This window comes from Adelges cooleyi, unplaced genomic scaffold (assembly GCF_023614345.1).
Source record: "Adelges cooleyi isolate 19-005CV unplaced genomic scaffold, UGA_ACOO_1.1 ACOO_flye_CR_arks_rails_tigmint_CR_PRNA_651, whole genome shotgun sequence".
In the NCBI taxonomy this organism is placed as follows: Eukaryota; Metazoa; Arthropoda; class Insecta; order Hemiptera; family Adelgidae; genus Adelges; species Adelges cooleyi.
Window position 1 is genome coordinate 8,177,147 of NW_026096352.1, and position 26,437 is coordinate 8,203,583.

Below are 26,437 nucleotides of genomic sequence, written 5' to 3' on the forward strand. Positions count from 1 at the left end.
CGTATATCATTGTATTATTAAAAATATTTACACTAAAAAAAATATAATAATTAATAATATGAACATTTGTATAAGGTAATGTAAACCCATCAACTTAAAATTCATTGAAAGTTATAGTTCATAATTGATAAGTTTATTGTCAGGGTTTCCACTGGTTTTAAATGATTATTTTTCCATAAAAGAAATTTTGTAATATTCATTATTTTAAAAAACACTCTTTCCTTTACGCTTGTATAATACTAATCAAAATAATTACTCTTTTAGTCTTAATACTTTGACTAGTTGCAAGTAAGTTAATGTAAAATTTAATTTAAGTTATTCAGTCACAATACAATTTTTCGTTAGTTAATTAGAATATTATATTTAAGAGGCCAAAAAGACCAATACCACAAAAAACCATTTGCCTAAATGCAATTTATACATACAAATCTCATATAATCTAGGTAGGTACTATAAAAAAAAATTAATAACAGGTACTTCAAAAAAAAAAAAAATATATTTAACGTATAAAATTAGACGTGAATGTATTATATTATAATTATATATACATATATATATATATTCGAACTCTGAAACTACGCGTGTGCGGACTGAATAAATGAAGGTTGGGGGCCAAAGAAATACATAGAACGATTTTTTAATTCTATAATTTTAATTATAGTTTTTAAAAACTATTTTCAAACACTAACCTGTTTTTTGCGATAAATGCGTGAATGCAGAACTGATTTCTATACTGCGAATGGATTTAATGTTATCTGTAACATAGTAAAAAATAAAAACATTAAACGGGTTTTTTTTTATCGAACGTACAAGCTAGAAGTTAAGGTAAAATGTAGTAGAAGAGTAAACCCTATATTTTCGTATACTAATAATAATTATAAATTATAATCAAGAGCTAAAAAATGTGTTGGTGAGTTACCCTAACTGTCATACAATCGATTAGGTACACTTTTAATATAAAAATTAATAACAGATCTATAAACAAAAAATGCTTTAAGCACTAAGGAAATATTATACATATTACATAAATGTAAAAACAATTTGGTAAATTGGCTAGCTGGATGGAACCTATCATGAGAAACAAAATTGAGAGAAATAAAACAAACCACCAAATTATGAACCAACTAAACAGAAATTTGTACTTACACGTTTAAGAATAGGCCACACTTGGTATACTCACAATCACTTAATGTAAGGCAAAAACCCCGAACCATGGGTAACATGCGGTACCGAAAATACTATCAAACATAATATAATACTGGAGTGTCGCAAATATGATGAAACAAGAAATGAACTCGAAATGCCGATTAGCTTACAAGAAGCACTAGGAAACCAACCCCACAACGTATCAAAAATAATTGATTTTTTTAAAATAATAAAACTATGACAAAATTTAATTTATTATATTCTATGTATAGTATAGCTCTTATTCAATCATGTAAATAGAATTAATGTAAAATGTATGGCTAATGACCCCAGAAGTCGAGGTCCTTAATTATAATAAAAAAAAAAGTGTTGTAAATGTATACAATTTATCGACGACGAGTAAAATAACTTGTTGTTTTTATAAAATGACCCGTTATATAATAAGCAATTTTAAACAACTAATATATTCATCAAAACGATTGGCACCAGTCGAAAACTATCTTCACATTTTTACTCAACTGCCAACACTAATTACTTGTAAAAATAATGTTATAATATAAGGTGTGCCTTCGCACGAGTTTAACGGCGTTGGCAAGTGCGAAAATACATAATTTTTTTTGATAAAATATTCTAGTATTAAAAAAATATATTTATAACGAAGTATGGCCCTCGCGTGCAATATTATTTTTAAAAAATATATAAAAATGGTACAATCATTTAAGGACGTTGACATAAGCCTATGTGCGTGCAAAATTAAACATTTTATAATATTATATTTACATAATTTCTAAATAGTTTTATAAGCCCAACTGGTTAACCGCCAAAAAAAAAATAAAAACGTTTTAAATACTCTATTTGATTATAAAAATGCAGGAGGAGGATTTCAAACAATAATTCAAGTATAATATTTATTTCGACTGAAAGATTCATAAAGAGTCAAGCTATTAACTTAAACCCCGACAAGAGGTTGGACCAAAAACGTTAAGTTTCGCGAGTATAATATTTTGACAGTTGTCAAAAGCGTTTTAATCCTACCTATATTACACTAATATAGTATACAAATAACAAGATTTATACCATCTATAAACTTGACCTTTTTTTATTATTATAGTAATAGAAAGGAAGAAAAACGAATGGGAAAAATAAGGATAGAAACGATAGAAGACAGCTACAGAAAAAACTTTACTATGATAAAGGGAATGAAATAAAGATCTGGTTCAAGACACTATCGACAATTATGAGAAGCGAAAATGGCTAAACTAACAAAACAAAAAAATGAAAAATGATCAGAGTTAAAAAACATTTTCTAAAGAATTTTTAATCAACCAACAAAAGTGAGTTAAGAAAGGAAGGTATTACATTTGAACAAAACATAGAGAAGCCTACAAAGGATAAAATTAAGCAAGCAATATATATGTTTAAAAACAAGGGGAGGATAAACTATCTCCGGCCCTTTTAAATATTATTCTTATAGTAAGATAGGCACAAAATTATTGTGCAAGTTTGAAAATTAGAAGAAAAAATGTAGTGATGGCAGCATACACCAATGATATTATCACATTATCATGTGAACAGAAAGGTAAAACAAAAAATAAATAAGAAATACAGCAAATTAGCCAATAGAAGTTCGTCCTAAACATCAACGACAACAAAATTGAATATCTGCGATATCACGGAGGCAAGATACAATTTCAAGATTGTATTTGAAAGGGTACCCAACATTAAATAACTCGGAAAATACGTGAATGAGAGTGCAAATAGCCAATAGGGAATCAACTAATAAATAACAGCGGGAAATAAATGTTTTTTCTCATTAGTAACATTGTTTAAGTCAAAACTACTATCAAGAAGAACAAAAAATAGGCTATATAAAGACCTATCGCACTGTATGCATGTGGGGGCGGGGCGTGGACATCAACAAAAACAGTCGAAAAAATAATAGCAATATTTGAGAAAAAAATACTACAAAGGATATTCGGCCCTAAAAGGAACATTGGTAGTAATGCATATGAATGAAGGACTAACGCAGAGCTAAGGGAAATGTTCAATGAATCCGATATAGCAGGTATTCTAAAAATTCGAAGACTTAGCTGATCAGGACATGTGTGGAGAACGGAAGACAGGTACGTGGTCGCAATGTGAAAACTGGATGGAACAAGGCCTAGAAAACGACCGATGAAATGACTGAATCAGGGAAGACCGCTCATAGGAGTCGAGGATGGAGAAAGGCTAGCGTTGGATGGAAATGCGTGACGAGGTATATTGGAAGCGGAGATGGGCTTAAATGACCTGGAATAAGCGAAAACTAAAAGAAGAAGAAGAAGTAATAAAAAATTACACACACATAAGTATCATTTAAAATACAGCCCTAACCAGCTCTGTCTCAGGTGGTGGAATTCATTACACAACAGCATTGGGTGTAATTAAAGAAAGTTGGTGTGTACAGAAATGTTTGCAAAAGTAATTAAACCGATAAGTCTTCAATCCTCCCAAATCAAATACACTAGGGAAAATACAAAAGTCGAAAACAATGATAAGACATTTTATAAATCGCAATTCTTGTTTACTGGGTCAACCCTAAGACTTTTCTGAGATTAATTTTCACGAGGTTTTTCATTTTCTTTAATCTAGATTGATATCTATACAATAATGTTACACATCAAACTCGATTTTGTGTCTCATCTATTTACGTACTTTATCCAAGATGAGAGAAATACATATATATATATATGACAGTATGAGAGTGGATGTGTACATTAACATTATATAACCTTTAGAAAGAAACCATTCAACGTAACTTATAAATAAAGTAGTTTAATTTCGTAGTCAAATTACATTTAAGCTAAGTAGTATAAAACTGCAATATTATAATAAGTATAATAAAAATAAAAAACAGGACATTATGTCATTATAATGTAACGCAAAAACCACGTCGAATAAAACTAAATCGATTTTTCCACAAGACGCACTTTTTCGTAATAGATGGGCGGAAAAAATAATGCCAATTTAATCAGTTTTAGTGAAAACATTCTTTTTTTTTTCAAGTTTCAAGCAGTTTGTATCCGTTTGCAAAACAAAAATTACAAATTTTAAGGTAGAAATAACTATTCACAAACAATACGGTACCAAGAAGCGAATAATGTGCATAGGGATTTTGTTCTAAATCTTCATCTACTTTTAATTTATCGAAGCTTGAAAAAAACCTAACAGAATTTTTTAATACTAATAATCTAAATACTAACTATTAAAAATGAATGGACCGAGTAACAGAAATTAAAAAACGCTTAAGATAAAATTCTCCTATATTTACCGTGAAAATTCAGTGAGTTTACAACAATTACAAGACAGTTAGGTTTTGATTTTCACAATCCATTTTGAAGGGAAAAAATTATAACTTTTTTCTACAAAAATATGACGATAGTCTAACAAAAAAATAACAACCAATAAACAATCCTCATTACTGTTTTAATAGTTTATAACGTATTAATACTAATACAGGAGCAATATTAAATCAATTCACGATTATAAGTGGACAATAAATACAAAATAAATCGAGGCTAAAAAAACCAACAATAAAAATAACTGGTAAAATATACAACCCTGCTAACTTGCTTTTGATCACTTGCAATCAAGCAACACGAACAAGAATCAAAGGACGTATTAACTTAAATGAAATAAGTTAAAATAGAATCCCGTAGAACTCTTTATTTTTAAAGAACAAATATTGTATGAGGATAAAACGTGAATTACTGAACGGACATTTTTTCCAGGGTAAGTTCTGTTTAAAAACACACTATGTAAGCATAGACCTGTCATAAGCACAGGGCACCTGTATTTATACAGATGTTTTCTGTAAAAGACAGGGTTTATCATTATTTAGGGTTTCTGAAAAATATATTTTTTAACAGCAGAGCTCTCAAGAAAAAATATTATTCATAAATATACTATTTTGATTAGGTATATGTATTTATATAATAATATTATTATTATATATTATTTTTAAGTATATATAAAATATATACATTTTCAGGTAGTTATTGTGTGTTAAAGAAGCTGTTTAATTAATAATTATATACAAAATTAATTTAAGATACGGTCTTGGAAGGTTAGATAATTTTATTGTATTAAAACTAGTGATAGGTATCCGGATTTTTAAAAAAATTCGGATTTCAACAAATCCGAAATCCAAAATCAATTTATCTTTTTTGTGTTGTTTTATTTTTACATTTTCATCAAAAATACTTTACTCAGTTACACAGGTTATATTGTAAAAATAATTAATACTTATACGATTTTTAAGGGGCAAAACAGCGTTTTTTTTTTTTGTGTAAACCCGGATTTTCGGATTTTTGTCAATAATTAAAACACAATATTATCATATTTTTATTAATTTAATTGGGATAGTTTAGTAGAGGAGTACACAGGATTTATTGTATCGATTCTTGATTTGACATTTCCAATTAATAGGGCTCATTTTTAAAGTATAATAACTTGAACCTTCAGAAAGTATGTGGAGTCTTGCCGAAAGACTGATTAAGTACACACTAACAGTTCAACTATTAACATATATCTTATTACAAAGTCCTTAGGAATTCAAGGAATTATTATTGGCTACCAAAAAGGAAACCAACGAAATGATCACGTGCGCACCCGTGCCCAGGGTAGTTGGCGTTTACAGAAGTCAAATAATTATTAACAATTATATTTATACACCAACATATTGTGTGTGTGTGTGTTTATATATATATATATATATATATAATTATATAACCTATCAAACGCAATTGCTTCTCTCCTCCACCTTGTTCCAATCACTCACATAAGTATACCAGAGGAAGGGAGGTAGCCATTCATTTCTAACGACGGGGTACGCCGTCGACGACAATAATACCAACAACAATGAGGAGATTGTAATTATTATAATGTTTATTGTCTCGTGTTCTCCAACCACTATATAGATATATAAAATAACTACAATAGCGCAGCCAATATACCATAACGTTGTAGTAATATATGTTGAGCCTATGACGATAATCATCATTCGCCCTCTGTACAGTGACTTTGTGACGGTTCCGTAGAGAAGACATTCGACGGCGGGGTAGGTGATTCACCCCTCTCACCAGACATGTGCACGTTCTATCTCAAAGAGGTCATCGGCACATACCGAGAACGTACCACCTTTGATCGACACAGCACGCGATACATTTTGTATATACACTAAGCTGGCTCTAGTAAAACATCCAAGTAATACAATACATCCTCGTGTTGGACGCGTTTTGGAATAAAAATACCCAAAACAGAGGTTGAATTATATTTTGAATTTAAGCAATTAGCTAACAAACACTGTTTTCCAGGTAATAAACAAAATAATTTAGTTTTGTTATATTTCCGGATCTTCATCACAGTAAGTGTTTTATTAACAAACATTTTTCTGTTAAAAACATTTATTTATGCAAAATGTTTAAATCGGGACTCTTTCTTCCTCTTCAAATCCTCCACCATTTCGAAACTGCTATTCTATTTCTGTTTTCATGTGCACAACAAAAACTTAATTCAATCTACTAAACCCAAGCACGTGTAATATTCATCAAGTTAGGAATACCATATTGGTGTACTGTTGTAGGACTCCTACAGGCTACCTAAAGATAATCAAACAGTATAAATACATTATAATACACTGATATTACGACACAGAACTTAAACGTTACGATGTGCTGGTTTCTTGAATCTAAATGCGCCCGTATTATAGGAGCTCATTAAAGCCTCGGGGTCATTTATTTACATACAATTCAGTCGACATACACTCATTTATTATATGGCATACCGCGCGATATGACTTAGGCGGCGGCAGCGATTACCATAAAGGACATGGTAGAATCTATCTTGGGAATACATTTTTCAAAAAAAAAAACAGATTTGATTTCATGAGCAATACGCGGCGGATAATATTGCGATATATCAATTACAAAAAACCATTCGTCAATTTTCTTACAAAATATGTATATTTTTTCATTTCTTGCATCTTTAAATGCATACAATAAAGTAGGGTTCGTTGTTATTGCCGACAAATAACATAGGTTTAGACTAATTTTTTATTTTGTAATTTGATAAGGCTTTTTATTTAAGCGACACAAAAATGCAATAAGTAGTACACATAATATACCGAACATATGTGCAAAGAACCCACCAATGAAATGGCTTCTTATCCAGAATAAAGTTAAACAACTAGATCGTAAAAGACGTTGCCTATTGCTTCTTGTAAGTTGTCAGTTGAGGTGTGCTGATCTTTTCAAGTTGTCGGTTGCCGTTTCGTTGGCAAACATTGCAGCTGTGGCATTATCATTGGTTGGTATGTATATCAACCGTGTAAATTACCTAAAGGTAAAACAAGCACTACCCTGTGGTACTACTCCTGCTGCTATTTTCTTCCAATCCATTATCGCTCGTGCACGAAACTAGCGTTCAGTCAAGTGTGATTCTAAATGTGCGGTAGTTATTCCGTGATTTTTTCTTAAATATTTTGTGTCAAACTTTATCAAAAGCTAGGGCCACATAAAGGAATACTCCAAAGTAGTACTTCTTTTTTTTTAATGCCTCGTTCATATCGTTGGAGTCTCTATGAACTTGACCATTGTTTGAGTGTTTATTTCTGAATCCACACTGGTGATTAGATATGGGTTGTCAGTTTTTCTATCAATGGCTTAAAGCACTTCAAGAGAAGCTTGGGTAGATACGATATTGGGCGGTAAGATGTTGCAAGGTATGGCGGTTTTCTCGGTTTAAGCAGCAATAGCACTCGTTCTCTTTTCCATATCTCTGGAACATATTCCGTTCGTATGCGTAAAAAACTAATCGTCGTAACCAGGCGCTTTTTTCGGGTTGATATTAATTTCGTGAGCCACTTTCAGAGTGGTTGGCATTGCATCATATGAAGGTCATAGATTACCATTCCGACAATTACAAAAAAAAATAAGTAAAAACGGAGAAGGTAATGAAAACAATTTCGACTATCCAATACGTTATTATTTACGTTACCTACGGTTCTCCATTTTTTTTTACTTTTTATTTTTAAAATTTACTCGTTTTACAATGATGTGTCTTCTTCGATATTTTCATAGTTACTGAACCGACTTCTTTATACCAAAATAATATGATAAAGCCTAGAAAGAATACATATTTTTTCTTTATTTCGAATCACTTTCAGTAATAATTCCTGTAGACCTGTGACCTCCCCGTCCTCACTGTATTGTTTTTTTTTTTATAAATTATTTTTGTTTGCTACAAATGTATGTTATTACCTATGCTATTATCAATAACCGAACACTATTCGGACAAAAAACACACACACACATACGCATATCATAAAATCAAATCTATAGTAAGTTAATATTGTATAAAATATTATATGACATACTATATTGAACTAGTAGCAATTTGTTTGAGATCGTTTAGAAAGCTTAGATATACTATTTTTCGTTAAGTATTAAACAATGTTATAGACACTGCAACCCAACGTCAGAGAGCAGATAACATATTCCTTATCTCAGTAAAAACATGTTGCAATTATAATTTTATAAACATGTGTCATTCTGTCGAATGTAATTAAAGTACATTGACGCCGACGTCTATTCAACGACCGAAATTAGAAATAAAATTATATGATACGTAATTATGTACCTAATACAAATCATAGAATTATTTTTATATTATATCCTTGAATCGTGTCTATGTTGATAAAACACGTCTAGCAATTCAACGCATCTAATAGTTGTAATATTTAGTTTCTATAGTCTCAATTAATTCTAGTATGTTATGTTAAGGCCCCTGGATACAGACTGTTTTTTAAGCCAAAACACATCATATTTTGTCCATCGCACAGACCGAACCCAACGATCCGATAAGCAATCTAAAAATAGATATGATTTCGTCATGAAGTTTACTTGAGATCGGTCAGAGTATTTTTAAAATTTTTTTATTTTAACCCTTTCCAAATTGTATTATAAAATTTGAAATTTTATAAAATGTTCAAAAATGTTTTATGTGTAGTAGGAATGAGATATCAAAAAAGTACGCTGACCGATCTCAAGTAAACTACATGAAAAATTCAAATCTGTTTTCAGATTACTTATCGGATCACTGGTTCAGCCTGTGCGATGGACAAAAAATGTACTATTATATGAACTAAAATGGCTTTTACTTATAGACAAAATGATTTAAATTAAAAATAATACCACGAAGCTTATACAAATTAACCGGTAAATAATTGACATTTTCGAAATTTATTAAAACCCCTTTTTTTTAAATATTGCCTATACAAAACTCCTTAAAAATAGTCGATATCAAGAGGCCTTAATAAAAATAAAATTTTATTTGCATCGATAAAAACGCAGTAAAGATGAGTTATTTACTGATGGCATAAAGATTTTTTTTTAAATTAATATATTTTATCGATTATTATTTTGTTTACAATTTGTTATGCGCCGGCATACATTTTAACGATAAAACAAATTTTAACTAAAGCGTTTTATTATACTGCATTAAATAAATAACTTTTATTATGTCATATATTATGCGACGAGTACAAAAAAACTAAGACGACGTTAAATTGAAAATATCCACATTTTTATCGCTGATAATACAAATTAATTGATTGTTAGTATTTACTATGTACTTGTGGTGTTTATTGTACTGCAGAATACCTACTTAAAAAACTATTTATGCTTAATTAATCAGTTATCTGAAATAATAATAAGATATTATTGTTACATTTTGAATTACAATTGATAAAATAAACGGAAAACGATTGTGAACATTTTAAACGAAATACAACATTTTATCAGGTTAAACATAAATATTTATAGCATTTAAATACGAAATAATTTGATTAAAACGATGCCAAAATGAGGAAATTTAGTATTATTTTTCGATTTTACTACTATTTAAATAAAAACATCTATAGACTATACATATTATTATTAAGCTGATGTACGTGTAAACCATTTTAGAGATAACCCGGTTATCAAATAAAAATAATAAAAATTAATACGTACTAAAAATGGAAACTTATTACGTTATCTGTAATAACAGATATTACGAATAAAATGTTTGAAAGTTCATTTCCTTATAATTCGTAATTTTTTCTGTTTGCACATGAAACATAAAATTTTAAAAAAATAATACGACTCTTATCTCGTTCGGATATTAAACCATCGTTACTAATATATAAATACTCGTCTTGTCAAAACCAAACACAGACGAAGATAACGGATGATTTAACATTTATGTGTACAATAATATATACATTTTGATAACATTGAATAAATACACTGCTTGTATTCCAATCGTCTAATATATTATGCGTCTAGTCTAGAGTTCGTAACACTCTTGCCCATGGTTAAAATATACATCAATCATGCTCTTGCCTCTAGTAAAAAAACCACATAGTGCTAACTGTTATCGAAAAAACCTATTAAACAGGGTAAATGTTTTTGTATTAAAAATGTTAGTAAATGTTCTGTGTCGTTTTACAAGAGCGAAACTACTGTATACAGTGTATATCATATGAAATGTGCAAGTAATATAATTACTTTTTAAAAAATGGGTTTTTAAAAAAACTAACAAATTAGCTTTATAATTTAATTCTAGTTTAAAATTCTTATTTCCCTTATCCCAAACAAATAAATTCAGCCAGCCAAATCCTCTCAAAAATCCAAGTCTTATTATTCTCACAACCAATCACATCGTCTCTGACCTACCTCTACTTCCACAAGTTAATAATTTTCATATCATAATAACATTGAATTTGTTAATTTCTCTTTTGTTTATTAATCTAGATAGCCGACTACTTATTTAAACGTATACACTAAAATTAAGTCTAACCACCATATGCAGGGCATTGCTTGTATAGTAATATCAATATTTCATTGTGATATAATAATATGCAAATACATACTAGATGGATAAACAGTTAAAAATATACATAACGTATATGTTTCAATAATTGATAGAGCTCTGGGAAATACTAAAAAATGTACACATTTAGTAATTTTACAATATTGTACAATAGTCAATAATATCGTAAATAAAAATATTGCAAAATAACGGATACGGTTTTCCATGTTGGGCGTTACCCGGCCTATTGATAATAAATATATAAAAAATAATTGTGTTAATATAATCGAGGGGAATGAGAACCACAGTTTTGTAAGTCCTTTGTTACCTTAAAAAGAGAAACTAAAATATTTAATAAAAACTCTTGATGATATGGAGATGGCTTGTATTGTACTGCCATCTGGTGGTAGAGATTATGAGTAACGACGACTTACTTCACTTTGCCTTTCGATAAATGTACTTTTTAAGATATGCCAACAATTCTTAACTTTTACAAAATTTGGCATACGCTTCTATAGTTCTAACCCCCTTCGAATGTATTATCGGTAATTATAATAATATTAAATATCGATAACATATTGTAATCATTACCCTACCTGCATATGGCAGACAGGCTTTAGTTTTGAATGCGTAGTCAGTTTAGGGTAATATATATCTGTGGTCTTTTCTTAAATTTTATTTTATCTAGATAGTACTGCGACTACATTTTATATTATTTTTTTAATAACTCTTTTTACACAATTTGTATGTTTTATCTAGATAATATCTCTTTAGGAAAAAATATTCAGTGTCTTTCTTAACTTTATTCTTTGATTCAAAACATAGAAAACTAAGTAAAATTTGACAATATTTCACCAAAATTTCTACATAATTTATGTGCACAATGGCCTGTAAAATAAAATGTAGGCCAGTAGTGCCACTGGCACTAGAGCACGTTATTATTTGAACTAAATAAAAAGAAATACATACGTTGTTAACTTGTTATCACCTGATACAACAGAAAATAAAAAATTATTAAGAGAGTATTTTCGGGACACAGACAAACAAGAACGAATTGGAAGGCTAAACGTTAATCTAACACATGTGTGCACGATTTTTTAAATCCAAAACTTTTCATACCTCTGAAAGGAGATGAATATCATAAGAACAAACAATAGTAATTTTATTTTTACACAATAATAATAGCAACTGGCTTACTATATTGACCTCTGGTCCAACGAAAAAACAAATGTTTGTAGTTGTCTAACTTGTGGCACGCATTTTATTCTAATCCTTAACTATTTACGTTGATATTGTTTTCTGCTTTGTCAGGCAACAGCTAAGTCAAAATACTAAATACACTAAATACAAGTATACTATATTACCGATACTCGATATTTTTACGACGACAGCTATCCATCAACAGCGTTTTCTCCGAATCCTCACAAAAACCATAAGCAACAAGTATGGGGTAGGTGCCATTATCTTTCTTTTCGACAACATATCACTTTTGTTTTTGTAATATTATGTAAAATATGATGTACATTGGAAGAATACAAAGAAGTCAATTCTACTCGGCCAGTGAACATAAAAACAAATTGTATGGTTTTGATAATTTTCACACTCAGAATTTAGGTATATACAATATAATTTATACTAACAAAATTATCAATGTTATCCAGGCAAGTTTTTTTTAAGAAACTACATTGGAATATGCTCAACATTGGATATGGTTAAGTAACTAAAATAAGTTGCGTTAGAATTCTGAGATTGTAATGGAAACCGATTAAAAATTAAATATATTGAATCAAAACACTAAGTCAAAAATCGTCGTTTTTGAGATGATTAGTATCAATAAGCAACAAAAAAATACTACAATTTGTTATCACCAGATAATGCCAAAGTGATTGTAAAAATAATAAACAAGGGTTTCATACTTCAACTAAGTTCATTTTACAATAATTTCAACATGCAAGAAACATTAAGTCCAGTTTTGGATTGCCTGCTGCTTTTGTTTTGGCTATATATGATATGTTTGCATTACAACTAAAATAGATAAGTAATACTTCCAAAATATTTATTGTTGTTCTTTGTTTTATGATACAGATTATAAAATAAAAATATAATATTAAATAAATGAAGTTATAACAAATTACAATAAGTAGTTTGTAAATTGGTTGCACTGCGTTATTTACTCAACAGCGCCAAAATATATCAACAATATTCATTCTTGTTTGTTTTATTATTTTTGATTGACTAAATACACTAATTTGTAGCGAGAGTGCAGCGCCATTGTTATTTTGTTGCTATATATTATACAATTTACATTTCAAAATATAACTAACCTCAAATTAACTTAAGTCCATACAGGTCATGCAAAAAAAAAGTTGGACAAGTCTACTATCTACAACTAGTGAATCATATATTATCGTATAAGTCCAGTATTTTTTTACAACTTTCAAGGGCTATAAACTTTGATTGGTTTTGTTTCAGTAATCAGTCCCTATTGCGTAACAGTATTTTATCTTTTTTTTTTTAACAACAATAACATTCCATTTTGAGTAACGGAATCTACACAAGTGTCTATTATCGCGAAACCTAAAGTACGGCGTCGAGGAAACTCATATTAAAAAATTGGGGGTCGTAAGAGACCTTTGATGTACACAACATCGGTATGAATATTTAACAAAGTTACAAGGGGAAAAATAAAACAAAACTACACCACGGTTATATAACAATTAATTAATATTTAGGTACAATAGGGTTTCAGTGTACAGTGATATATACATCGTCGTGGCGCGCAATATGTAAGCATAAAGCAACTGTTATTATTTCTCAGGATTTCCATCCGCCTTCGACATATTTTGCATTGTCGAACACAAAATACTAAGATACAAGTGCTACACAGTGTAATAATTAATGATTATTAATAAACTGTTTGCAATACTCGCATTAAATTTTAATTGAATTCCTCGCCGTAGCAAGAAACACTAAATATTATGAAGCATTATTAATTATTGTTATAACACATTACAAACGAACTCCATCATCACAATGTGTTCATTTGCGTTCTAACGGGAATTATTGATTTGATAAAGCTCACAAAAAAGCAGCTGCTGGATTGCCTGGGCCGGCCGGTACAAACAAAAAAAATAATTGATTCGAAATTTTCATTAAAGAACAAAGATTGTTATAATTGTTATTTTCAGTACATAAATGTGAACACTACATTTTTTTCCGATCTATTACCGAGAAAAAGATATACAATCGATCACAAGCAAAACTAAAAATAATGTATCGCTATAATAGAAACGTCCGAGTATAAAAAAATCAAATCCGAATAATTAACCGAATATTTATCATAATATGATAAAATTTTAATTGATAAACATGATTTAATTAAACGTTTTTATAGTTTTTTTTGTAAAATTATAAAATTAAAAAATTGGATAAAACAATAAATGTTTTTTTTCTTTACCTGAACAGGCGGTGCTCCATTAACACTAAGTGTACACATTTGTTTAAAAAGCTAGATATCAAAAATGTTCTTGTGGTATAATATCTAGGTAATGATGCAATTCTTATTTTTAAAATGAATTGCCAATTTTAGTGTTGACACCAAACTCGAACACGGTAAAGACGAATTTTTCAAGTGTTTTCAGTGTCTAAGTAAACAAAAAGTTCTACTTAAACAAAAAAAAGTACTACAATCCAACCAAAACATCAAATAATCACTGTTGTATTTTAATACAATGGTGTATCCAAATTATTACAAGACGATGGATGTTTTCCAGTGTTGAAAAGTTTTTTAGTACTGGTAATTAATACTTTTAATTAATATTTGTGCTTAACATCAACAATTAAGCCTTACGGATATTTAACCTAGAATTTAAGAAACCAAAAAAAAAACTTATACATTGGAATAGGAGACGGGGCGCATTGTAGTTACACCGATGCAAATATTTTTAAAAAAATTGGAAAAGTTACATAAAAGTGGCCTAAGTACTAGATTAAAGTAACTTATTCAAACTTCATACACTAACAAAACGCATTTTAATTGCAACATATTCCTTTTATCATAAATAAGCAATTATAATAATTAAACATGTTTCTACTTAATAATTAAAATATTATAAGTAATTATCATTATTCAAATTGTCATTCCTACAAAGAAAACATAATTTTAAAATAAATCTACTGTCAACATAAACTACACTTACATAGAACGAGTTTTGATAAAATAGCATAATATTCTAGTTCAAGTGGTTAATGCAAATTTGAAGGTCAGTTTTATTAAATTAAAAAAAATCCTTTTTCGTTCAATTTAGTTAATTAATTTTTAAGTTCTGAAGTGTCATAACTTTTCGAAAATGAATCATTCTTTTTCCGACTAGTGAAGATTTGTATTTTTTATCACTTAGTTTTTATTACCTGTTTTGCAGTTTCAAATTGAATTGGTTTGTTAAAATTGTAATTTACAAAACATTTAAAATAAAGATAACATGCTTAAAACGTATGAAATATATGTACCACAAGAATAAGCCATAGCAAAATTTCTACTAAAAACAAATTAAATATATTTCTATATTATCATAAAGCCGGGTCCACACTAAAACAACATTTATTAGTTGCCACATGTTTCGCTTTTTATCGAAACATGGAAACAAATGGAAAGCAACGTACTGCAACACATTAATGTTGGTCTATGTTAGCTTATTAGTGTGGCTTAACCGCTACACTTTTTATTACAATAGGAGTGTCCCTTCTGATTTTATGTAAAATTTAGTAATGGCGTATTATGGTTTTAATTACACTTTAAAGGAGTAGTTTATGTCGAAAAACTCGCTGTGGTAGTATTACGTATTAGTTGTTCATTTGGGTGATTACTGATTAGAAGTAAGGATTGAGGTAGGAAATTTGAAATGGATATTTTTCACTTCCAAGTTTCCTATTTTTTTTTTTTTTTTTACTATAGCACACCTGATAATAATAATGAAATCATAACAACAACTTTTTTTGTGTACTTCTTAAGAAGTTTTTTTATAGTTTACATGATATTTATTCCATAGTAATAATGTATAACTGTGTAAAACACAGTGAGAAAATTTGCGATGGCCGGTTGCGAAAGACGGCCAAAAATGATAATTTATCACGTCTTGCCGCTGTTTCCGGACACCAACAGTAGTTTTATGTGTAATTATTTTTGGGCCAGAGTACTCCCTCGCAGGAAAAAAGGGTTCAACGAGTGGGACATGACGACACATTTGACGCAATTTCAACAGTAGTGCGCACACACGTCTCTGAAGACACGGCTATAGAGAAAAAAACATTCGCATTCATAAAAATACACACAAAGCGTAGGAGTCGGACGAACAACAGCGGGTAAGGTTCTCGGTTGTACAGCCCTGAAGTTGTTTATTATTAAAAAAAAAAATGCTTCCCATTCATAATACGTTTTTTTCGTTGTTTTAAATCATAATTAAGATAATATTTTTTATCTAATAAGCATGTCTACGGCGGCAAAGGGAGTAATAAAAAAAGTTATAACGGAGTACTTGTAGCAAAAGCTTTGAACTGGTTCAACTGCAAATTAAAAGTCTATAAATATGAATTCGACACAACGTAAGTTAGTTATTAAAGGTTGTTTTAAAATGTCTTTCAAGTTTTATGACAATACTATGCTATTTTACATTAACATAATTATCTACAAGTTGTAATTGTAGTTTATATATTTTATTTATATACCCCTGTATTATCAACGAAAACTGTATGGGTGGCTAAAAAAATATTATATAAATAGTTGGATAGCTTCTAGACTATTTTTTTTAGCTTTATTGCAGAATGTAAATATCTTTTGGCAGAAAGACAAAAATAGCATATCGGACTTCTATTGTTGAAAACGTTTTTCGTAGTTTAGGTTGAAAAGCAGTATTCAACGTTTTCTATAATATAAATATATTTGATTAAGTTCGACAAACTAGAAAAACAATATTACTCATACAGACGTTTTACTATTACCAAATCATACGGAACAGAATACTAAAACAGCAAATAAGTATAAATAATGTTAACCTGCGGTCATACAGATACGGTTACACGACAAGTCACCGGGTTAAAGAATTATAAATACATGCATTTTTGATATTTCTACCCTTTCACATCAACATCGTACACTGTATAGCCACATTTTGTTTATGATTAGTGGTACTCAATAATTCAATCAAGTTTGAACAAAAGAATCAACGAAATAATAAATAACCCATAGGTACACAAACAAAAACAAGTAAATGAGAAACGACCAATTCATATTCATGTCCATGTTCGGTATTGTCATTTTAAAATCACGAGCTTTACAAATGCAATTATAAAAATTTTAAAGCATATACAAGGGAGGTCCCTTGTATATTAGCCTAACACGGCTAATAGATCTGTATAGAAATCGAATTCACTATTTCGACAATATACGAGTATTTTGCCCCCAAAAAAATTCTGTTGAAGAAGGAAAATCAAGAACGAGTTTACTTCTGGAGAAAAGGTTGAACTAGGATGAATTCGATTTGATGTACTTAAAACGAGATATTACTGAAATATAAAACATTTTGTAGCGCTACCCAAAAATACAAAATGCTATTATTATTATCGGTCGGATTCCATTGTTATAAATAGCTGTCCAACGTGCGTCGACAAAAATCGCCGTAGGGGTCATTTAAATTTATCCAATGTTTATTAACAACGACTATAGTTGGTAGTCGGTAGTTTCATGCGACAATTTCGAAACGGTCATTGAACAACGATACCAGTCAATAATTCCAACTCTGAACTCGCTTGTGAAAAAATATAATTTTTACATATTTTTTCGTCGTTATTGGAAACATAAATTATGAATAACCATTATATACAAGGACAATAGATTACATGCTAGGAAACATCTGGTTTTTGTTTCAAAAAAAATTTAATGAAAATGTAAACCAATTTTTAACCTGAAAAAATATACAGGATGATCCACTTATCGTGAACCACTCAATATCTCATAGGGTTTAATAAGAAATTAACATTTTTTTTCATATTGTTTTTACACAACGTGATCTCAATTTTTAACAATTTTTTTTTGTATTTACCCCCCCCCCCCCCAACTAAGTTTTTTTGATAGCAACTTTTGAAACTTAAATGGTAACGTATATATTTAATTAACTTTTTAAATTGAGAAAAATATACTAACAAGTACATTAGATAACCATTTTCGGATAACTATTTTTAAAGTTATAAGAGTTGTAAAGTTAGGATGTGATGGGAAATGCGCGCAGATAAAACTAATACTACACTCCACTTTTCTTCCTGTCCTAAACTTGAAACTTCAAAAATAATTATCCGATAATGGTTATTGACCAGTCAAAATTTTGATTACATTATTTTCAATTTAAAAAGTTAGTAAAATATATACGTTACCATTTAGGTTTCAAAAGTTGCTATCAAAAAAACTAAGATGAGAGGGGGTAAAAACAAAAAAAATTGTGAAAAATTGAGACCACATTGTATAAACAAAATATGAAAAAAACAATGCAATTTCTTATTAAATCATATGATATATTGAGTGGTCCACGATAAGTGGATTACCTTGTATAATAGAAAAAAAAATTCGAGCAAAAAAGTTTCCGGTAAAGTAGATGTTGTATAATGTTTTTTTTTTAGATTTTGTGTTCTAGCGAAAATCAACAGGTAAAGTAAATAATCAGTTAATTGTTATTACAATAGTGTAGCACGTCCATTATTTCCACATATTTTTCAATGAAATAATATGAACCCACTTGTGTACTGTAGTGCTTTTAATCATAGACGGAGTCAAGTTTTTTTTTGTTAAATACTACATATTAACTAGAAAAAACTTAGCAACTTATAGTTATATGTAATAAAAAAATATTAAAAACCCTCAACCATAAAAATTATATACTCCCCGCGTGAACTAGGTATTTCGGCAACAATGTTGTACAATCTTATAGTCTACCGTTAGCGCTGAAGATGACAATATTATTGTCGAAATACTTCATATACGCGGAGAGTATATCATTTTTATGGTTGAAGGTTTTTAATATTATGTTATTATAAAATACTATAAAGCTTTAAAACCTTAATGAAACTAATAATATACTAACATTGTTTAGGGAATTTTGAAATAATTAAAAACAGATAAGTCTACATCCTAGTAATAATATATCATAATTTATTTAAATTATAATATAATAATCACAGTTCAAATAATGCAATACATTTGTTCACATGTGTGTTTTTTTTAATGTACGATGTACAAATAGTGAAGATACTGACTTCACTTAAAGTCTTTTCTAAAATTTAAAGCTCGTTTAACAAATTTCTCAATTATCGACTTTGAACTCATCTTATTGATTAAACTTCATAACTACAATCAGTAACCAGAAATCAAATGGTTTTTTTTTTTGTAAACTATATTTACTATAATAATTTTCAATCATCAAATTTCTCTCTAAAACTATCAAGAAAATAAATTGATAACAGTACGCCAAAACTATTTATAGCGTCGCGCTCCAAATAATTCTTGGATAATAAAAAGTAAAACGTATTTAGGTATGGCTTCGCAATTTACATAATTATTTGTATTTGATGGAAAAAGAAACGTTGGAAAATATCGAATAAAAGTTCCCGGAATTGCGGCACCAACGCGGTTGTCTGTTATTCTGGGCTCTCATATTCTTCTTTTTTCTGTACACAGTACTTGTTAACATGATTTCCAAACACACGTGCGTCCACCATTCTCCACGGCCTTTCAATCTGAGAAACGCACCACTTGCGTATACCATACCATACACGGCGGTGTACCCGAGACAAACAACAACCTACCAATTATTATTATTTTTATTTATTATATTATTATTATCGATCGAACAGCTATGACCGATGTAAGATAGAGACGGGCAGAACGTCCTTTGGGTATAATACCACAAAGAGGCGGGTGCGCGAGGGGAGGGTTCTCGTCAGCACCGGCAAGTTCTCGAGGCGTTGGCGGCACCAGCCCAACGTTCACGGTTATAAATAGCGGACCGGCACAAGGTCACGTGACTTGTCTGACAAAGAAAGCTGCGTGTCAGGCCAAATATAAACGAACCTATTTATAGCCGACCATCTCTCTGATAATAATCCTTCGCCGCCCCACCCTCCACTACTTGACAACCACCCAACCCTATCCGTCATCTGACCCCCGCACCACCATCGTTGGCTTTTCTCTTCGTCATAGAAATCTTCACGTTCGCTCGGCTGCTGTCTCACACGCTCTAACCCTCCGTTACTCCTCCACATCATCTCATCATCCGAACAGTCCCATCTCGCCTCGTTGATAAAAATATTCTATTTTTTTTCTTTCTTTCTTTCTTTTCACTTTCGGCAAACGTTTCGCGAACTAGAGACAAAGAGACGAGCGAGATGCGTACAAATTGCAAACGGAGACAAACATAAAAACCCCAAAGGCGTAAAAAGATAACAAGATGGAGGTGAGTTACTATTGATTGCCTATTTCCTTCGTCCTTCGTCAGAATTACTTATTTCGTTTGTAACTGCACTTCTTTCAATTTTATTTTTGCCAAGAGCGCAGCTGTGTCTTGACCAATTCCTTGGTAAAACAGCAGTTGTTTCGGTGCAAAACTGAGAAGCTATTGTTTTTACAAAGATGTCTTCATTTTATTTTGTTTTGTCTGGACCCACAATATCTCTTAAAGCACTGAACCAATCACTTTATACATAAAAAGTCTATAGATCATTCGTGCCCAAAAATAATTTATTTGGTTCAAACATTTTAAAACTTTGCCCTTTCCCCTACAAAATTATGAATAGCACCAACATTTATTTTTTGAACATAATTTTCAACTCAAATTACGATATAACTTTTTTTTAGTTATAATACTATTAGATATAATACTACCAAATAAGTTGACAAGCCAAAATAATATAAAAACCCTCTTTCTCTTAGAAGGGTGGAAACTTTTTCTTTATTACACATTTTGGAGCGTAGTGTTGGAATTTAGAAGCGGCTATAACCTACAATTTTTTCAAAAATCCGTAGTCAAACATTCTCTTTTTATTAATAAAAAACTAAAAATCTTGGGAAATTATACTTCGTCCGTCTTAAATTCCCAGGTTGCTATACGTGAATGAATCAAATTTTTGTTAACTACAATATAAGGGTATCAACAATTACCAATAAAAATATAATTAATATAGACCGACGATTAATATACACACAAAGGACAAAATTTCAAATATTTAAGATATAATTTTAAGCACATTATTGTTTTTAGAATAATTTTTATTTTTAAATCCATAATCAAACACCATCTACAGATTCGCATCGAATCATTTTTCTCATCACTCTCAGCTATAATAATTTTTACAATGTGACACGGACCTCACTATGGTTGCGTTTGTTTTACGCAGAGACCTTGGTACATTAACTGTATAATTCCTAGGACGTTATTGTTCTTAGCATTAAAATAAAAAATATTTTTTATTACAGTTATTGATAAATTTTTAATAACGATTTTCAATCTAATAAAAATGGATGACTGATTCATGGCCAATCATACAAAATATTTACTTTATCAATAGATGAAAACTGTTGCATATATATTATTGTTCTTTTTTAGTTATATCGTTGATAATATTACTATAATATAAAATAGTCAAGATAGCAGATGCACAATGTAATATAGTACGTTAAGGTCTAAAGAACAATGGATAGGACATGACGTCGAATTCGCTTCGTTTAACTCGTGGCATTCAAAGCGGTCTTAAAAAAAAAACGCCGAAAAAAATTTACATCGATCAGGTTAATGTCCCCCGATCATCTGTTCTACCTGGCAACACGAGACGCTGGTATTACAATAGACGGGACAAAGGGCAAATTAGACAGCTATCGCCACAGATCATGAGATATATGTGTGTAGTGCATTGTGCAGAGCCGGTTTATCGTATCGTATTCGAAAACATAGATTTAGGAAAACACAAAATAATGCACATCGAAAAAAAGAAACTAGGTACAATAACAAAATCATAACAAAGAAATCCTTTTTTTTTTTAGTATTCCTAAGCGCTTTAAAGCACATCTTAAAGCAATTTGGATTCCTCGGATAAAAAAAAACGTCGAACGTTTTTTTTTTTGTAATTTAAAAATCGAGAAAATAATTGGTTTTAATACTTTAGGAAAATAAAAAGAACGAAAAAGCAAATCGTGGAACAGGCGAAAATCCAACAAAATTCAGTGTGATCTAAATTTTGACTATTGTTATCCATGTTTTCAAACTTATTACTTATTTACACATTATGGTTTCTAATCGACTACAATTTATGTTTTAGAGAAACTCAAAAAAAAAAAGTACTCGATAAACAAATATTTAAATAACTTGTTTATTTAATAATATATACATTTATAATATAATAAAATACAGCGTTACTAGTTCATTTTTTGGTAAGCAAACTGAATGTTAAATGCCCAATAATATAATTTTAATACGTTACAACAGAAATTCGCAATCAAAAGGAATAAATATTGTAATTTAAGTAAGTATCTTCAATTCGAAACGTTAATTTTTATCATTATTTTTATGTACCTATAATAGTTTAATCCCAACAACCGAGATGTTTGTAAAAAAAATATTGATATTTACGAGCATTGTGAAAACAAGATTTTTTTTTTGTTGTTTTAAATGGTCTACTATGGTATATTTTGAGTTTGTTCTACCAATATTTTTTCATAGATCTAAAACGATAATGACGTACGCCAGTGCTAGGTAACTAAATATTAACTTTTTTTAGCAAATATTATAATGCTTTGGAAACAATTTTGTTTTTGTTTACATATTATGTAAAAAATAATGAGGTCAATCGACGATAATTTGGCACGACCTAGTTTTATTCTTTCGTTTTTCGATTAGGTTGATTTAATACAATTCCAAAACTCGTGAAACAAATTTAGCACAAAACAATAGTTAAATTAGGAATTGTGGTTAGCCTATTGCATCGTTGTATCGTTCACATAATATCATCACACCGCTTACCAGATCAAAATAGCATAAGCACCAACTGACGGGATTTTAATACAAATACAAAAAAAAGTGCTTCAGATGTTTTACATCTTTATATTTTGATTTCGATATCATAAAAATGAAACGTTTTTCCTATAGCTTACCCTTTTAATCAATAGTAGTATATTCAAATAAGAAATCAATAAAATGTCTGATCCCTAGCTCAACTCTCATAGTATTTGTTTTGCATTTGATTGACATAGGAAATATTCATTTTCATTACAAAAATGTTAACTAGAAAACTAATAAAACATATTCAAATTGAAAAAAGACTTCAAGCTGAAATATGACATTTAAAAATCTTTCGTTTCATATTACGTGATTTTAAGTATTTTTTTTTAATAAAAATATTTTTTTAAATTGAAAACATTTTGATTATTTTTCAAGTAGAATATGTTTGATGAAAAATTAAAATATTCCATGTTAATCAAAAAAAAATCCCCGAGGAAATACTTAGTTGAACTATCGATCAAACATTTTAAGGATTACTTATTTGCACTACAATTAAAAAGTATGTAAAAAAAGTTGTAATAAATAATGTTATTTTTTTTATCACAATAAATTTGCGAGTAATAAAAACTGTTCATACGTGGAACAAAACACAATTTTTATTTTTAATAATTTTTAAATAGGACCTAATAATAATTATTTATGACGATTTGAATAATTTCAATCATCTTGTGTGTATATACACTGTTTCTACAAGGTCTGTATTATTAAATCATTTGATATAATTATCACACACATAACTCAGATATTAGAATTATTATAAATAGTTCTTGTAAACGGTTATAAATAAAATACTGCATCAACGTGAACGGAGATAAAATACCTCAGTCTAATTTTTTTACTAATTAAGTACAAGACTATTGTTAACGTTCGCAGAAATCGTTTATATTGTTGCAATTATTATCAATTCTACTAATTTTAAACGCAATTATTAGTTTTACTATGATTAACACGAAGTGGACCTGTGGAATTGTAACAGTTACACAAATGACACTTTTTTTAATTTGGTCGCCATTTTTTCGTTGTCGATTGGCAACATTTACAACGCTTATAATATATACCAATTAAAACGTTTTGAAACTAACCAGTTTTGTAAATCAAACTGCTCTTGACCGTTGTTAAAATATTTATCATCGAACCGTTTTGAAAGATATATCATTAACCGTAAATTATGGCGTATCAACATGCTAGGGCGGTGGGTCATTTGAATGATACCATCTTTCACAAAAACGGGAGTTCATACTAAAATTTATCTCCGAGTATTTATTTGAATAGAAAGGGTTAGCATACTTTTTGGGACACCCTATACAATTAATAAGAGTACAATATCATGACAATTAATAATGATTTAATTTATACAGATAAATCTTTTGAAGAGACACATTTAGATAACTAAATAATATTTAAACTAGGGAATTGTAGATTATCAAAAAATTATGGAAAACACAAAAAAAAACGATTATATGTTTAGAGTCCTTTTTCGATATGAAACCCAATTATAAGTTGAAACTATTCATAATAAAACTTTTAATTGTTGGTTGAGATACAACTGTGTATTAAATCGACTACTAAATGGCAATATATAAATGAAAAAATGTAATCTCACAAGCCCCAAAATTAAATGAATGACCAACGAACCTGTTATATATGTACATTAAGGATGGTTCATAGCTTTTAAGCTGATTTTTCGATTGCCTAAGCTTCAGTATAGGTTAGTGTCAAAAATATATTAATTATTTATATACATTTATTTAGTATGTTAATATACTAAATATATATAGTTACAGACACTATGTATAAACTAGATTTACATCATAAAAAATGAACAATAATTTATATATATTTTTTTACCTTTGATATAGTATCGTATACATAAGGGTTTTTAATGTTGTGTCTAAAATAACGTGACCATACGCCCCGCTTTGGGCCAAGTGTCCCGCTGTCCCCAAAGAACGCAAAAATGTCTAACTTTTGAAAAAAAATGGCGATTGTAATTGCATTCTATCAAAAAAGATCACGTGTTTAATTATCATAACAGAAAACAACACTGGTATACGTATCCCCGTGGATAAAAATGATATACTAATAATTTAACACATTATCGCTGCCGCCACGACAAACACTCGTATTCATTACATTATATTTTATTAAATTATATAAATATATAGGATAGGCATAAGATGTAAAAAAATAATAGTTTTATAATATGTACAGTGTACACCTTAATAATAATAATTGGATTACTACATATTGTAGTTGTCCCGTCGGCTTGGCCGAAATTATTAAAATATTCAGGAGTCCCGCTCTTAGGGGAAAAAAATTATGGTCACGTTTCAAACATTTATTTTTTGGACCGTACTGAAAAGTAAATACAAATTTAACCTGTAATAACCTAACATCTTTAAAATGATAAATAAAACAATAAACAAATTTGCATTAACTAAATCTTAAACTCTCACATGAGGTAAATTATAAATACTTCATACAATTAACCCCAACATTTTATTTCAATAGGGTATATTGTTTTTGTTTTTCTTCTATTAATTTACCCAATTGTATATTTATTAAGTTATCGGAAAATAATCGAATAATTTTACAGTATATTATAACTACTAAGTTCACCTGACACACACGACCATTATACTATAAATAGCTGGCAAAATTTAGAATACGGGAAGTTCTTACACAAGAACAACGGCTCCTCCATAGGCGATTATGTTCCATGTAGTTTGATCCGTCAATAAGTATCTACTATTATCTATAGTTTCGAATAGCATAAGCAACAACAAAGTAAACTAGACAACAGTTATTTAATAGAGCAAAGTTAAATAATAATAGCGCATTAATTAAAATGGAATAACTACAATAGTTTGATTGTTAAAAATATTTTTATATCAAACTACTGTCAATACGGCGGCAACCACAAAAAAAATTCCTTAATCAAATTGCAAAAAACATAACTTTTGTCCGTCCGTACTGGATTTCGATTAAATATTTAGATAATAGCATTGGTATATTATAACATTAGAATTGGACGTATCTTCGCTATTATCAATACTATTATTATAACTATTGCATTCTCTAAAACGAATTATATTACAAAGAAATTATCTCGTTATAAATTATAATTGTACTTAATTGATTAAACCTATACATTACAAATTAACCAACATGATAAATTAATTAGTGCTCGATGAGTATAAAAAATTCATGAACAAACAACATATTTTTGAGTTAACATTTCAACTTTGGGTAACTTGATGATAAGCGATAACAGTCTCAAAGGCTATAGAAGGAAATAACAGTAC

The 26,437-nt window shown here is 29.4% G+C and overlaps 1 protein-coding gene across 5 annotated transcripts in view; it reads right to left on the reverse strand.

Annotated features, from left to right (window-relative positions):
• LOC126844162 (histone deacetylase 4) overlaps positions 1-26,437 on the reverse strand; it is a 64,642-nt gene that overhangs the window by 21,330 nt on the left and 16,875 nt on the right. For 4 of the 5 annotated variants that reach the window (XM_050582070.1, XM_050582065.1, XM_050582066.1 and 1 more), the window contains one exon: positions 690-755. The exons of the other annotated variant lie outside the window; for it this stretch is intronic. In XM_050582070.1, the coding sequence (XP_050438027.1) occupies positions 690-755 (66 nt within the window). The remainder of the gene's footprint in view (positions 1-689; positions 756-26,437) is intronic. 5 annotated transcript variants of the gene reach the window in all.